The 17,034-nt window shown below is 46.6% G+C and overlaps 1 protein-coding gene across 2 annotated transcripts in view; it reads left to right on the forward strand.

Annotated features, from left to right (window-relative positions):
• Positions 1-17,034, forward strand: part of APBB1IP (amyloid beta precursor protein binding family B member 1 interacting protein) — a 65,861-nt gene that overhangs the window by 16,336 nt on the left and 32,491 nt on the right. For both annotated transcript variants that reach the window (XM_035129651.2, XM_035129653.2), the window contains exons 2-5: positions 5,100-5,171; positions 9,212-9,299; positions 9,779-10,083; positions 13,368-13,445. In XM_035129651.2, the coding sequence (XP_034985542.2) occupies positions 5,100-5,171; positions 9,212-9,299; positions 9,779-10,083; positions 13,368-13,445 (543 nt within the window). The remainder of the gene's footprint in view (positions 1-5,099; positions 5,172-9,211; positions 9,300-9,778; positions 10,084-13,367; positions 13,446-17,034) is intronic.

Consider the following 17,034-nt stretch of genomic DNA (forward strand, 5'->3'; position numbering starts at 1 on the left):
AACAATATCAAATTCAAGGCATTGTTACATGTTATTAATAAACAAGATCTAGGAAAGCGGGCAACATGCCACATTATCAAATTCCCCTATTACAAATATACTTCGAAGCTCATGTTGCCATTTAATATAAATAACAATCCCCAAATATCTATAAAACTAACCTGCCTGAAGGGCATGCTTTTATTTGATGTCATGCTAATCAGTTTTGGCGTGTCAGAAATTACAGTTGCTGATGGTCCATCTGCTTTGTATTTATCTTATGTGATAAGTGGTGTTTATTTGATAAGAATCAATGCAATGAATGTTGAAAAAATGAAACAATTTTTTTGTCTCACTAAATCATAAAATCAATTGTTTTTGTCTCACTAAATCACACCCATGAGTGCCATAAAGTATATTCTAGCATAAATTTAACCATGAATACCTTGAAGTAGTGTTAGAAAGTGGAGACGCATTTTTCACGCTAGCTTTCAGATGTATAGTAATGCCTTTCTGTACTTCAGTAATCCTGCTGGTTGTTCACTGTGACTTGACTAAACTTTAGGTTATGTATGCTATGGTGTGATTATCTGGAAATAATAATAATAATAATAATAATAATAATAATAATAATAATAATAATACCCCACCCATCTGGCTGGGTTTTTCCAGCCACTCTGGGCGGCTTCCAACAAAACATTAAAATACAATAATATATTAAACATCTTCCCTAAACAGGGCTGCCTTCAGATGTCTTCTAAAAGTCTGGTACAGTAGTTGTTTTTCTCTTTGTCATCTGGTGGGAGGGCGTTCCACAGGACGGGTGCCACTACCAAGAAGGCCCTCTGCGTGGTTCCCTGTAACTTGGCTTCTCACAGTGAGGGAACCACCAGAAGGCCCTCGGCACTGGACCTCAGTGTCCGGGCAGAACAATGGGGGTGGAGACGTTCCTTCAGGTATACTGGACCCATATTGTTTAAAACTCATCTCACTTTAAAACAACCTTCACCAACCTGGTGCCTTCTACATGTTTTGGATTCCAACCTTCCAAGTTGGCAAAGGCTAGTTTGGAACATGGTTGGTTCCTGTCCTATCACATGAGATAGAGCCAGACGCCATGTTCCAAATTCTGGAGGAATTTTTTAAAATATTGGTGATCTATATGTACCAGAAGCAAGTTCTGTATGTGTGCCATGCTGTGGAGTGCTGTGTGACTTAGCATGTATGACTACATCTACAGTGGTATACCTTGGTTCTCAAACGCCTTGGTGCTCAAACAACTTGGAACCCAAAAACTGCAAACCCAGAAGTAAGTGTTCCGGTTTGCAAATTATTTTTGGAAGTTGAATGTGCTCCGTTTTGAGTGTCACACTTCTGTTTTGAGTGTTATGCTGAGGTCTGTCTGTTTTTGCTATTTATTTTGAGGTCTGTTTTTGCAGCTCTTTGTTGTTGTTTTTTGTGACTCTGTGGAACCCAGTTCAGCTACTGATTGATTGATTGATTGCGCAACTGCGCAGTACATTATTTATTGCTTTCATTTTATGGATCAATGGTCTCGTTAGATAATAAAATTCATGTTAAATTGCGCTGTTTTAGGGTTGTTTTTAAAAGTCTGGAATGGATTAATCCATCTTGCATTACTTTCTATGGGAAAGCACACCTTGGTTTTGGAATGCTTTGGTTTTGGAATGGACTTCCAGAACGGATTAAGTTTGAGAACCAAGGTACCACTGTATGTCTTCTTCTTCTTTTTTGTAAACACCTTTCCAGGCAGAGGCAAAAACATGGGATGTAGTAGGTCAGAGGTAGGACTGTCTCCTCTAGTGTAGATAATGACATTTGGAGAATGGGGAAATTTTATTAAAACAAAGAAACAAAGGCCAAGCCTAATATGTGCATTAAAGAATATGAGTATTATAGCATGTTTCCACAAGTTACTGCATGGGGCCATTTAAGTGGCTTATAGGAATCAAGCACCAGTGCTTAGAGTCTGTCCATTCTCTTGCATGGCTATATTACTTGACCCAGTTTCTGGTACGAACAGGAATTTATTAGCCTGTGAACACCTACCCAGAAGAGACAGAAATGGGGGGGGGGGTACCAAAAGCTTGCTGAATGTTTCCATGCCAGTTTTTGAGACACTGTGTAGTGCATCATTTTCCTGGTAATTTGGGGGATTTCGGTGAAACGTGACTGATTATAGAATCATAGAGTTGGAAGAGACCACAAGGGCCATCCAGTCCGATGGCTGTCAAGCCTCTGCTTAAAGACCTCCAAAGAAGGAGACTCTACCACACTCTTTGGCAGCAAATTCCACTGCCAAACAGCTCTTACTATCAGGAAGTTCTTCCTAATGTTTAGGTGGAATCTTCTTTCTTGTAGTTTGAAGCCATTGCTCTGTGTCCGCTTCTCTGGAGCAGCAGAAAACAACCTTTCTCCCTCCTTTATATGACATCCTTTTATATATTTGAACATGGCTATCATATCACCCCTTAACCTTCTCTTCTTCAGGCTAAACATACCCAGCTCCCTAAGCCATTCCTCATAAGGCATCGTTTCCAGGCCTTTGACCATTTTGGTCATTATGACAGGCAATGGGCAGCCTAGCTGGTAAGAGGAGGATGCCATTTTAGCTGCAGTGGTGCAAAACCTGAGTTATGTTGCTAAATTTAAGCAGCCTCTTAGAACGAAGCTGCCCAACTGATAACCTCATATTTATCTCATAAATATGAAACAGCTTGAACTGCATATTAGCCAGCTATGCCTAGCGGGGCCTTGGGGGGGGGTCTTTCTCTCCCTAGCAATTACCGTATCAGCGCAGATCATTGGCCTGTTCCTTCGTCTACTGCTTTGCTGCTGCTCGTTTATGGTAATAGGCTTGTGGGGCCTGTGCTGCAAAATCATTCTTGTTACAGGGGCAATAGTCATAAACACATGGCTGAGGTTGTTTCTATCCAGGAGAGATCGGGGTGATTCTGCTCCCTATTAATCAGAGACTGGTTAATTTTTCTTCACAATTGGCAATGCGTTAAAAAGCTGTTGGCTAGGAGAAGCTAATTAGAATCCTCAATTGCAGAGTGTCGAATAAATAACTACCATTCATCAAGTATGGGCGTTTTTTCCTTGCAGCATGGAATTATTCTGAGCCCTGTCCTGATCCATGTTTATTTTGAAGTCCGTTTGATTTCAAAAGCGACTTACTTCCGAGAAAGTACACTTGGGACTCAAGCCTGAACTTGTTTTCCTGGATCTTCGTACTACTTGAATTCTTTTTTAAATCAACCAACTCAGCCACACTTCTGAAATGTGTGTGTGGTTGATGATGAATAAGAATGGGTGATAAAACTACAGTCGAACCTCGGGTGTCAAACGTAACCCATCCCAGAAGCCCGTTCAGCTTCCCAAACGTTGGACAACCGAATTGCGGCTTCCGATTGGTTGCAAGAGCTTCCTGCACTTAGCAGAAGCTGCTTCGGACATTCAGCTTCCAAAAGATGTTCCAAAACTGGAGCATTTACTTCCGGGTTTTCGGCATTCGGGAGCCGAATTGTTCAAAAACGGAGCTGTTCGGGAGCCGAGGTTTGACAGTATTTGCTATGAATTTTGCATGCTGACAATAGCTTCCTCTTTTTTCATTTTACAAAGTCTTCAGTGCGGGGGCGTGGTTTGAAATAATAAGAGTTAACTTCCATTTGATCACGTGTATCATGTGTGGCCAGATACACCAGGAAGCCAAGTCTGTAACTGCCACTAGATTACAAAGCAGCATGGTAGCAGCTGGAATGAGGCAGGAGCTAAGCACCTGCAATTCTGTCCCCAGAATTGTGCATTTACTTGTTCACAGTCTGACTTTGTGTAGAGGGTGAAGCAGCCACTTTTACATTTACAAAGTGCTTTTTTGCTACAGAATAATTGGTGTGTGTGTGTGTAATTACTAATTGGCTAAGATTTCTTTGAGTGATAGCCCTAAGAGAAATGAGAATTAGTTTGGAAGTGGCTAAATTTTATTGGGGGGGGGATCAGTAATGGGTCCAGCCATTTGCCTGCTACTGAGTTTCCACCCGGCTGTATATTGAGTCATTCTCACATGTAACAGTAACAAGGTTATGACTTATGCAATCTTCCCCATCACAATCATGTGTCTGGTGTGTGCTTTCTTCGGTACGTTAGTATTCTGCAGCCTTTGCTGTATTCCTTGCCTGCTAGGAGATAATTTTGCTCATTTGTTACTGTTTTGAGCAAGGCACATTGGCTGGAAAGGGTACGCTCCACAAAGCAGGCAGCAAGCTGACTTTTATTTCTTTGACAGAATAGTGTAAGCATCAGAAGTGAATTGAAAAGATCAAATATTCTGTGGAAATTTCTCCATACATTGTTTGGGTGGTGGTCTCCAATGAATCAAACTTCTCCAATGGCCAATGCAGTCATGTTGGAGCAAAAGGAAAGGGCTGAAATTACTCTAGGACATGCTTTACTGAACTCTGACGCTGGGGTGCCTTCAGATTGTCAGCGTTTTGTGGGAGAAATTCAAGCGTACTGGGAAATTTAGGTTTGTGCAATTAGAATGGACTTAAGTGATCTGTTGCCTTCGTGCAACAAATCTACTTTTAAAAATAAATGGGCTTTTTGCTGTTAGGAAACTTGTGACTAAGAAATACACTGAAAGGCGTGGAATGAATGAATGATTTAAAGGAAGACATATAAACACCCCACCAGCTAATTAGTATGAGCGCTCATTGATTTATAACCTTTCTACAAACAAATAAGAACAAATGTTCAATAAAGACTAAATAAAATCTAGTTTCAATGTAAGCTTTGTGTGAGCAAATCAGGATGACTGCTGAGTAAGTAGGATATTGTTTCCTTCGAACAGGAAAAAGACACTGCAAGACCAGTATAGGTGATCAGTGACCTGCCTTAGAGGGGGAACAACTAGTCTTATCAAAATGCTTTGAAAATGAAATGGTTTATTTCAGTGATAATAATAGGGGGAAAGCTACAATTAGTAGTAAAAGAATGAAACTTGAGGGCATCCCTTTTATGTTGCAGAAAGGTTTGTGACGTTCTTGGTAGGCACCGAGGCTCACTGCTCTCACTCTTGCCTGATTTTTGTTTTTCAGATGGAGGAAACATGTGAAGATATAGATCAGATGTTCAGCGATTTATTGGGGGAAATGGATTTGCTGACACAGGTAAGTTATGCTTTCTTAGCTGATTTGGAGAACTGGTAAAAGAAAGTAAAAAAGAAGGAATAAAGAATCCTCCTTCCTGTCTCCATTCATTGTTGATCCTTCATACTAAATATAATTATTTCAACATACTGTACCAGGATTGATTCCTCATCTGCTGCCCCCACATTGTCCATGAAATAACCAGTACCAGTCGTGAGAGACTTTCTGCAGCTGAAGCAAAACATCACAATGCCTGTTGTGCTAGACCAGCACATCTATCCACATTTTTTTTAAAGAAAGGACAAAGGACACTACAGTCATACCTTGGAAATAGAACAGCTTAGTTCCTGAACGTTTTGGCTCCTGAACTTTGCAAACCTGGAAGTGACTGTTCCGGTTTGTGAAATATTTTTGGAAGCCGCATGTCCGATGGGGCTTCCACGGCTTACAATTGGCTGCAGGAGCTTCCATGCTTTGGTTTTTTAATGTTTTGGAAGTCGAATGGACTTCTGGAACAGATTCTGTTCAACTTCCAAGGTACGACTGTACAGTGGTCCCTTGCTTTACGAATGCCTCGCACAACGGAAAACTCGCTAGACGAACGAGTTTTGCGCCCCGCGAGGCATTCGTAAGATGACAAAATTTTCTATGACCGCCGCTTCGTCTTGCGAAGCGCGACCATAGAAAGCGGCAAAGGAAGATCAGCTGTCAGCGAGGGAAGCTGACAGCTAATCTTCCTTTCCCAAGGGGGACGGAGCCGAAACGCGGCGGTGCGGCGGCTGCCCCTGCCTGTCTTCCCCTTGGCTCGGGGAAGACAGGCGGGGGCAAGCAGCGCCCGCTGCGATTTGGCTCCGTCCCCCGCTGCCGCCTCTAGCCCCGCACCCCAGACACGGAGCGCAACTTCGGAGACCTCCAAAGTTGCGTTCCGTGTCCAAGGAGGCTGGCGAGAGGCGGGGCGGGGGCGTGGGAAGGTCTTCCCCCGCCCCTGCCTCTCACCCTGCACCCCAGACACGGAGCGCAACTTCGGACGTCTCCGAAGTTGCGTTCCATGTCTGCGGAGTCTGGCGAGAGGCGGGGGCAGGGGAAGGTCTTCCCCCGCCCCCGCCTCTCGTCCTGCACCCCAGAAACGGAGCACAACTTCAGACGTCTCCGAAGTTGCGCTCCGTGTCCGTGGAGGCTGGCGAGAGGCGGCGGCGGGGAAACATCTTCCCCCGTCCCCGCCTCTCGCAGCGCACAGCTGGCATGGAGCGCAACTTTGGAGACCTCCGAAGTTGCGCTCCATGTTGGGGGAGGCAGGCAAGGTGGTGGCTGGGAGAAGAGCGCTTCTCCCCCCCCCCCCGCCGCCGCCGCCTTGCACACAGCTGACATCGGATGGGGCTTCGGAGACCTTCTCCGAAGCCCCGTTGCATGCCGCTGCCAGTCCCCCAGAGCCTATAGAAACGCATTGATTAAGTTTCAATGCATTCCTATGGGAAACTGGGACTCGCTAGATGAAAAATTAGTTACACAAATTGACCCGTGGAACAAATTAATTTCGTCTAGCGAGGCACCACTGTATAACTATCCTTGCATGCATTATGTAGGAATGGGGGGTTGTATAGCAGAAACAGGTTACTATTTCGTTGGAGCACATATTTGCTCACCAAATTCTGCTTTCCCTCTTGTGGGGGGACCTTGTGTCTTTCATTTTCAGCCATTTGTCTGTTAAGCCCTTCTCCTGCCCCTCCACCAAGCTACTTTCCTTCCTGTGCGGGAGTTTAATTCCCTCCCTGGCCCACCTCTCTTCTGCTTCTGATTGCTGAGTCCTGCGGACGCTTTTCCTTCAGAAAAAGAAACCTCTGGGAAATGGGTCACATATATCCTTTGTAATGTCAAGCTGGCCTTTAGACTTCAGCGGAATGCTGGCAACGTAGCAAAATAAGAATCTATGGCACAAATTACATAAATTTTGAAAGTGTAACTTGAAGCACTTAACCTGCCACTTCGGTTTTTATATACGAGTCCCTCGGCATAAAGCTTCATCTTTTTTAAGGGCGTTCAGATAGGTTGTATTTTACTCTGTAGATTAGGAATTCTACTGGAAGGAGCTTGCAAACCAATAAAATAAAAGATTGTTCATGCCACCCCGACCTCCACAGCAGTGCAAAATTCCAGGGCTCCAGGCTCCTACCCAAGGTTCATGTTTCCTTTGGAAATGAGGCACAGGGGAGACTGTGGTGTCTTTATGGCATAGGGTTTATGTACACAGATATATATAACCTGAGCCTGCCATGTAGGGGTTCAGAGCATTGCCACTCCAAAAGGGCCTTGCTTCTCCCATAGGCCAGTGTTTCTCAACCTTTTTTGGGCCAAGGCACACTAGTTCCATGAAAAAAATCACGAGGCACACCACCATTAAAAAAGTTAAAAAATTTAACTCTGTGCCGCCCTATATTGACTATATAATTATGACTGAAAGAAACACTTGCCAATTGCTGTGTTGGTTGCAATCTCCTGTAATAAGGCTTCACAAGCCGCTGATTTCTCTGCCAGCACAATCCTTTGCTCAGCAAGTTTCAGGTTGAGCCAGCTTCTTTAAGTTTGTCTAAAACCACCCTCCCGTGGTGGTGGCTGTTGAGAGCTGTGCTCGCTCCGCGTCGTGACCCGGCTGGCTTCCTTTCCGGCGGGTCAGTGCTGATTATTGGCGGCCGCCAGGCACGTGACAATGCAAATCGCCCTTCTCGTCGCCGCACGTCGCGGCACACCAGCCAGCGTCTCGCGGCACACTAGTGTGCCGCGGAACAGCGGTTGAGAAACGCTGTCATAGGCACACTCCTGGATTCAAAAGAGAAAATCAAACGTGCTCCAAAATGTGGCTCTGACCCCCCCCTCCTCTCCAGCTTGCTGACCTTTTCCAGACTACAACATCACTGCAAAAACTCCATCCTAAACTTTCCTTTTGTCTTTCGAACTAACTGACCTTTGTAGGGGCTGCGGCACTGAGCCACTTCCATTTTCCCAGCTAATGACTCATCCTGACTTGCATTTTAACATGCAACAATAAATATCCAGCACCCCAGAATTAGAAGGGGAGTCCAGGCACCCCACCAACTTGTAACATTATGATTTAATGGCACAGTGTTGGCTATCAGAACGGTAACCCCAATTCACTATTACGTTTTGGCTTCTTACTGGTAATAATGGATTAGGTGTAAATGAGAAAGTAGAATAGCTTGAAAACTAATAAATAACCTTTTCTATGTAGAGATTGACACTGAGTCTGCTTTGGGGCAGTGGCCACCACCACTGTTTCCCCAGTTTTGCCCCCCCCCCCCACCTGCCCTCTAAGCTGCTATTTATCATGCTGGGGAAACAAACAGCTCTTTTGTGGAAGGCGGTTTAAATCAGGGAAACAGCACAAGGGAAAGGATCTTTTTTAAACCCTGCAAGTGCTCTGGCAACTTAAGCTGTTGCTTTTAAAAAGATATATAAACACCAGGAGATCCATGATTGGATCTTACATTTTTATTTATTTATTTATTTGCCTTAAGAAACTAGATAGTATGCAAAATGCATGACATTTCACTTGTTTGTGTTTTGTTAGTGACTTGGGGAGTTGGGGGGGGGACAGTTGAACACAGCTCTAGAAGCGGGGGGGGGGAGATAATGGCTTATAGCAGGCATTGGCAAACTACGGCCCTCCAGATGTTTGGGACTACAACTCCCACCATCCCTGACCACTGGTCCTTTTAGGGATAGTGGGAATTTTAATCCCAAACATCTGGAGGGAGGGAATTTGCCTATGCCTGGATTATAGTCAAAAGTTTCCTGTCCCCCTTATGGTGTTCACACTGAATACATGATAAATAAGCAACTCGAAACTCATTTCCCCCATGACATATGAAGCAGCATTCATATGTGTTTGATGTCAAAGGTGGGGGAAGTTATTCTGGAGAAAGGGATGTTAAGACTACAGTCTTACAATCACAAAGCAAACCTCTTTCTATAGAGAATAACCTGCTCAGTAGATAGGTTTTCTACCATGACTGTTGCCAGTGATATTTCCCCCCTTTCTTCATCAGAGTTTGGGAGTAGAAACACTCCCACCTCCATCCAGCAAAACAACCAAGGAGGAATTTAGTTTTGCCGTTGGTTTTAAAGATTTAAATGGTGAGTATTTTGTATTACTATGATCTGTTTGTGGGGGAGGGGAGCACCATTTACCAAAAAGCTAAATGGACACTTTTCTCTTCTGAAACAATTCATTAATTTTGAATGTGTAAAATGACTTTGGTCTAACTCTTGAAACAATGAAAGTTTTCATTTTCTCTTTCTTTCAAAAAAGCGATCCTGTAAATTATACCAGAGCTATAATTTGCTTTTGGATATGGTACTCAAGTTATTATATTTCATTTCTCTATGCAAATCTTAGCCTGGCTTTTAATACTCATGAGATGACGCAGGTGTAAATTCCTCTAGTACAGTATTCCCAGGTGCTCTTTTAAAAATTGCCTCTGTCACCTCCTTGGCTAGAAGCCATCCTTATTATAATCTGTGGAACAGCATCTACTCACACTAGTGGAGCAAGTTGCTCAAGACCAGTACTGAAATGATGCCTGAGATATCTTGTATTCCCCCCGCCTTAACAGAATCCTTAAATGCATTGGAAGATACCGATTTGGATGCTTTAATGTCTGATCTTGTAGCAGACATAAGTGAAGTGGAGAAAGCCACATTCCAGGAACAGAAAGGTGCCTCTCATTTCCAGCATGCTGCCAAGACTCAGGCTCCAGCAAATGCTGCTGTCGGCACTTATGCCCAGTCAAGTTTCCCAAATATTGCCGTTACCCAGGTTGAGGATGATTTGCCACCACCTCCTCCAGAAGTAGCCTTTGATCTTCCTCCTCCTCCTCCTCAACCTGCTCCAACCCAGCCTCCTGAACCACGCACTCAGGTGAGCAGAATCTGTCACAGCTTAAAATTAGCTGCTGTTTCTTTAATACAAAAGGAACTGAGTCAGCATGAGTCAGCTGCCTACAATGAATCGGCAAAGCCTGCATGACTCGTGCAAACTTTCACCTACCGTGTTCCTCCAAAAATAAGACACCGTCTTATGTTTATTTTTCCTCAAAAAAAATCACGATGGCTTATTTTCAGGGGATGTCTTAATTTTTTTATTAAGTATGGTACAGTTTAACCTACAAGGTTAAACTGCCTATCACTATGGCTTATTTTCGGGGTATGGCTTATTTTCGGAGAAACATGGTACATATGCCTGTATATATACCGTAGAGTGGGCATTGATTGTGTGTGCTGTGGGTTGGTTGGATGGTAGAAAGCTGGTTGTGTTTGATATGTATAAAGCTAAATAAAAAAATTCCTTCAGTAGCACCTTAAAGACCAACTAAGCTCATACCAAAATATAAACTTAGTTGGTCTTTAAGGTGCTACTGAAGGAATTTTTTTATTTTGCTTCGACTCAGACCAACACGGCTACCTACCTGTAACTAGAACTATGTATAAAGCTGTCGGTCATGGTTGGAGAAGACTTTTTTTAGAATAAAAGCAGCATTCTGCAAAGTACTCTTTCTGCCAACTAGGGTCCGAGGACCAGGCAAAGGAGGTCAGAACCTTTTCTTTTTCAAACACTGACAGAATCTCATTTCTAAACTCTGCTAGGCTCTTGTTTTAACTTAGCCCTTCACCAGCCTGGTGTCCTCCATATACTTTGGACAGCATGTTCCATCAGCCATAGCCATAGCTGCCAAGTCTCCCATTTTCCCCGGGAAACCCCCGTTTCCCGCTGTCATCCCGAATGGTGAAATATCCCGTAATTCCCCCGGATTTCTTCCGGTGCCGCTCTGCCCATGTCTGGGCACCGGAAATCGAGCAGCGCCGGCACCAGAAGTTGCTTCTACGCATGCCCGGACAGGCATAGAAGCGACTTCCGGTGCTGCTCTGCCCATGTCTGGGCACCGGAAATCGGGCAGTGCCAGCACCGGAAGTTGCTTCCACGCATGTCTGGACATGTGTAGAAGCAACTTCCGGTGCTGGTGCTGCTGATCCCATATTTTTTTAACCGGGACTTGGCAGCTATGGCCATAGCCAGCCTATAATGAGAGTCGTAACCTGGTGGAGGGCACCAGGTTAGCAAAGGCTGTTTTAACAATTCTGCAGATGTTTTCCATATCAGCAAAAGAGAGAATCTAGAATAGCAAAACAAAAAGCCCTTCTATTTTAGAAGCAAAATCACTTTCTCCTGACCTTTTAAAGTACAATCCGACTACCCAGAAAGTTTCTGTTGGCCAGAAAGCACAATATCAGGTATTACATGTTGAGACAGCCCCACGTGGAGAAGTATAGTGGTTCTTTAGTCCAGAGAGCTACTACGTCCCCTTTGTCTTTCTGGTTTTGCCTGAGATCACGAAGCAAAGAGGCGAATAATATGGAAGTTTTCCTGCTGAAGAGGCAGACTACTTTTCTGTATAAACTGAAATGTTAAGCTAAAACTGAGTTTGCACCTTCAGCAGGGCGAGAAACTTCAACGAATGGATGTAAGAACATATCATCTTTGAATCAGACCAAAGACCTATCGAGTCCAGCATAGGAACTCCACAAGCAGGACATGAGTGGAATACCACTTTCCTTCTCCTATTCAGAGAGCTACCATCTCTGATATTGGAGGCAATATATAGCCATAACAAATGTTGGAAGACTCAGGACAGATTTAAAAAACCCACAACTGTATTTTTCCGTGTATAAGACAATCCCTATTTTTGGGGACTCCAAATTAAGAAAATGGAGGGGGAGAGTTTGCCCAGTGTTGTGGGGCCTTGGGGGGGGGGGAATTGCCGAAAAATCGCTCACCAGCCACCAATTGCCCACAAAGTGTCACAGCAGAAGCCAATCAACAGCAGCCCTTGTCACAGCCACCAATCATATGCCAAATCGCTGGCTCGAGGCTACAACCAATCGCCCGTCCACCCTCTGCCCCCTCTGTATAAGATGACCCCCAAATTTTAACATTCTTTTAGAATAAAAAACATTGTCTTATACAAGGAAAACTACAGTACTTATTTACACAGCACATAGTTTAACTAAGGAACTCATACAATTGTAGAGTTGGAAGGAGCCCGCGGACAATTTAGTCCAGGGGTAGGCAACCTAAGGCCCGGGGGCTGGATGCAGCCCAATCGCTTTCCCAATCCAGCCCACGGATGGTCCGGGAATTCAGCGTGTTTTTACATGAGTGTAGAATGTGTCATTTTATTTAAAATGTATCTCTGGGTTATTTGTGGGGCCTGCCTGGTGTTTTTGCATGAGTAGAATGTGTGCTTTTATTTAAAATGCATCTCTGGGTTATTTGTGGGGCATAGGAATTTGTTCATTTCCCCCCCAAAATATAGTCCGGCCCACCACATGGTCTGAGGCATGGTGGACTGGCCCATGGCTGAAAAAGGTTGCTGACCCCTGATTTAGTCCAACCCCTTGCAATGCAGGAATCTGCGGCTGTCCCCTACAGGGATTGCACCTGCAACCTTGGTGTCATCAGCACCCTACTCTAACCAATTGAGCTATCCAGGCTGGATTGTGGTGGTCACCAACCTGGATGGTTTTGAAAGAGGATTACAGTGGTACCTCTGGTTAAGCTACCACTTTAGCTAATGGGGCCTCCTGCTGCCGCTGTGCTGCCGGAGCACGATTTCTGTTCTCATCCTGAAGCAAAGTTCTTAACCTGAGGTACTATTTCTGGGTTAGCGGAGTTTGTAACCTCTGAAGTGTTTGTAACCACTGTACACAAATTGATGGAGTTACCACTGTACACAAATTGATGGAGGAGAAAGCTATCAAAGGTCATGCCCTGCTTCTGTACACCAGTTGCTGGAATTCCAAGAAGGGCAGAGTGCTCTTAAGGTGAAATACTGTTTGCTGGTTTCCCACAGGCATCTGGTTGGGCACTGTGAGAACAGGATGCTGGTCTCTTCTTATGTTCTTGTGTGATGGCCTTAATGTCAGAAAATATGGCGGTCCTCAAAACAAGAAGAAACCAACCAACTAGAACAGTGGTATTCGACATAATGGGATGCTGTGCAAACCCATGCTGGAGCAGAAAGCACCCAAAATTAAATTTTGAAAGGGAGAAGAAATGAAAATGTTCATGAAATGGAAAGGGCATAGAATGCTTCTTACTGGAGTGTGGTGTCTTTAAAAGGGGCTTTACAATCTTTCTTCTTTCAGGAAGAACAAGAGGCCCAAGCAAAATCTGACAAGATTAAGCTTGCATTAGAAAAACTGAAGGAAGCCAAAGTTAAGAAGGTAGCATTCTCTATTTTATTTTATTTTTGCAAAAGTATTGACAGCCAAACCTTACGATTTTAAACAGCCGTTATATACAGCCAAGTATTGGCTCGTTCCATGTACTTTCCCCTTCATTTTGTTTGCCTGTTGATTGGATGATTTGCCAAGTTGTCCAGATCACAAACCAGATTCAGGTCATACCTGTTTTCCACCAGGCTGTGGCTATTCCACTTCCGTTTACTGAAAGCTTTTTTTTTATGCCGGATGTGAGGGACAGGGGATATCGCGAAGTCCCTCCCCTCCTGAGTTCAAGCCCAGCCCCGAGCACAGGGGAAAGCAGAGGAAGCTCCGAGTCCAGCGGGGAAGCAGGAAGTCGGGTCCGAGGCTCAGGCAAGGTAGCGGAGCCAGGGTCCCAGGTGGAACAGGAAGGGGCCAAGAAGGAGGGGAGACCCATCCCCCCAACTCCAGAATTACGCAGGAAGAGGAGGGGAAAGAGGATGGGGCTTCCAAAGCTTTTGTGTTGGGGAAAGACGCGCCAAAAGTCATTCGGAGGTTCTGAAAGCGACTGACAACATCACTCTGTGTAAATAGCAATGAATTCCTCACTGTAAATACGCAGCACCAATAAAAGAATAAAATGCAGAGCTGCGTAGCGTCGTTACTCTGAAGTAGCCTGATCCGGCCACTGTGACAGCAACCTCCGAATCTTTTTTTGGGCTACTTTGGAGTTGCCGGGATGAGTGCATCAGAGGCGGAGAAATGGCGGCAGATCGCGGAGAAAGCCCAACAGGACCTGCAGCAGCTGACGTTGGAGGCGCAGGGGGAATTAAGGGCAGCTAAAGAAGAAACCAAGAAACTCCAAGACGACCGGGTACAACTTGCGGAACAGGTGAGAGCGCTCCAGGAAAGAGAGCAGCAATTAAGGGCGGTGGCGGTAGACCTCCAAAACAAACTGGATGCAGAGAAAAACAAGGCGGGAGGGGCACCCCCAGTCCAAGTGCTGCCAGGAAGGAGAGCCGGGACCCTAGTAAGCAAGTTCAATGGAGACCCGAGGGAATATCATGGCTTTGAGACTGAGATTGTGTATGCTCTTGAGCTGCACCATGATGACTTCCCTGACGATGAGCACAGGGTAGCGTTTATTGTGGAGCACCTGACCGGGGCAGCCAGGGAGTGGCTAAGACCGTTAATCGCAACAAAGAATCCTTGCATGAAAAATGTCAAACTCTTTCTAGAAGGTTTGAAAACGATGTATTCGTCAGATAGTCATATGGACCAGACTAAGGAGGAACTGCATAATTTGCGCCAAGGAAATATGACAGTCCGCGCATATTGGGCGAAATTCACCATGCTGGTGCACAGACTGGGGTGGGAACTGGAATCAGCTCCAATGCAAGCAGCGTTCTACTTGGGTTTGAGTGAGGAGGTGAAGGATGAGCTCTCGAGAGGTCCAAAGCCCAGTAGTATGGATCAGCTGAGCAAAGCGGCTCTGGCGGTGGGGGTGAGACAGGAATCCCGGTGGAACGACAAGCAAGCAACGCGCGCAAAGCGGGCTTGGTTCCCACGGTCGCAGGAGAAGCCACTCCCCCAACAGCCATTCCAAGCCACGCCTGGAGCCAGCCAGGACCAGGAACCCATGCAGATTGATAGCGCGCGCGCGCGGGCTTTTCAAACCCCAGCGGCGCCAAGACGCAAGGAGGGAAGGGGAGGGAACTGCTTTCTCTGCAACTCCCCCCAGCATCTCGTCAGAGACTGCCCACATCGCAGGGAGTGGCAAGGAAAGGCGGGAACGGTGGTGCCTTCCCCCACTGACGCAGCACCACAGCAGGGAAACGGGAAAGCCTGGCTGCAGGAGACAAGGGGCGGCAGCCAGGCACAGTCAGCAGAGAACAGCCCCAGCCCACCCACCCGCACAGAGAGGAGCAGAGCCAGCCCACCCCTCCCAGAGCAGGAGTGGTTCTAGAAGTCACGCTAACGCTCCCAAATGGCTATCCCATGACAGTCCTTGCCTTAATTGACAGTGGTGCCTCAGCCAACTTCTTCTCGAGGGACTTTGCAGAAGCGCACCAGATCCAGCTTCTGCAGCTGGATTTTCCTCTGCACGTGGCAACCATTGACGGCCGAGAGCTGCTGGGAGGGGCCATCACTCATCAAACCCCCCCCATGAGGATGACAGTGGGAAGGCACTCAGAGACACTGGCTTTCAACGTCACGACCATCTCAGACCCCCCCATCGTCTTGGGCATGAGCTGGCTGGCGCGCCACGACCCCTCCATAAGTTGGCACCAGAGATGCATCACGTTTGGGTCGGACTTTTGTCTGGAGCATTGCATGCAGCACCAACCAGGGGAGGGGCCTCCGATAGCCACGGTGGCCACCATGCACGTCAAAGGGGGTGAGGCGATACCCAAGCCGTACTGGGACCTGCAGGAGGTCTTCAGCGAAGCGGAGTCCGACCACCTACCCCCACACAGGCCTTTTGACTGCCAGATCAACCTGGTGCCAGGGGCAACGATACCCCCAGCCAAGCTGTACGCCATGTCAGATCAGGAACTGGAGGATCTGCGCGCTTTCATCGACAAGAACCTCAAGCGGGGGTTCATCAGAGAAAGCAAGGCAGCTGGGGGCAGCCCGGTCTTCTGGGTGGACAAGAAAGACACGCAACAGCGCCGTCTTGTGGTGGATTTTAGACGGCTGAATTCGGTGACAGAGCCAGTGGCTTTCCCCATGCCCAGAGTGGACGATCTCCTGACAGCGGCACGCAGGGGCAAGATTTTCACCAAGCTAGACCTGAGGGGGGCGTACAACTTGATCAGGATCCGGGAAGGCGATGAATGGAAAACCACGATGTTCACGCCTCTAGGCTCTTTTGAATATCTGGTGATGCCCTTCGGGTTGCAAGGGGGCTCAGCATGCTTCCAAGCCTTCATGCACCACGTCCTGGGGTCCCTACTCTTCAGGAAATGCCTGGTATTCCTGGATGACATCCTTATCTACTCCGATGACCCTGTGCAGCATGTGAAGGATGTCAGGGAGGTGTTGCAACGCCTGAAGGACAACCACCTGTATGTGAAGCTGGAGAAGTGCAAGTTTCACACCAAAGAGGTGGACTTCCTGGGCTACAAGCTGTCAGACAAGGGGCTGGCGATGGACAAGGACAAGGTGCAGGCCATCCTGGACTGGCACAGCCCCAGGACGCGCAAAGACGCCCAACGCCTACTGGGCTTCGCCAACTTCTACAGGAAGTTCATCAAGAACTTCTCCCGCGTTACGGCTCCCATCACGGACTGCCTGAGAGGCAAGCAGAAGTTCAGGTGGACACCGGAGGCGCAGGCAGCGTTCGAAAGCCTCAAGAGGGTGTTCGCCTCAGACCAGAACCTGTTCCACGTGGTGCAGGATGCGCCCCTACGCATTGAGACAGATGCTTCGGAAAAAGCTGTGGGCGCAATTTTGCTGCAACTGGACGCCAACAGGGAGTGGAGACCCTGTGCCTTCTTCTCCAGGAAGCTGACCCAGCCAGAACGCAACTACACAGTGTTTGACAGGGAACTTCTTGCGATCCACGCTGCGTTCCGGCACTGGAGACACTTCCTGGTGGGCGCCAAGC

This window comes from Zootoca vivipara, chromosome 12, assembly GCF_963506605.1.
Source record: "Zootoca vivipara chromosome 12, rZooViv1.1, whole genome shotgun sequence".
In the NCBI taxonomy this organism is placed as follows: domain Eukaryota; kingdom Metazoa; phylum Chordata; class Lepidosauria; order Squamata; family Lacertidae; genus Zootoca; species Zootoca vivipara.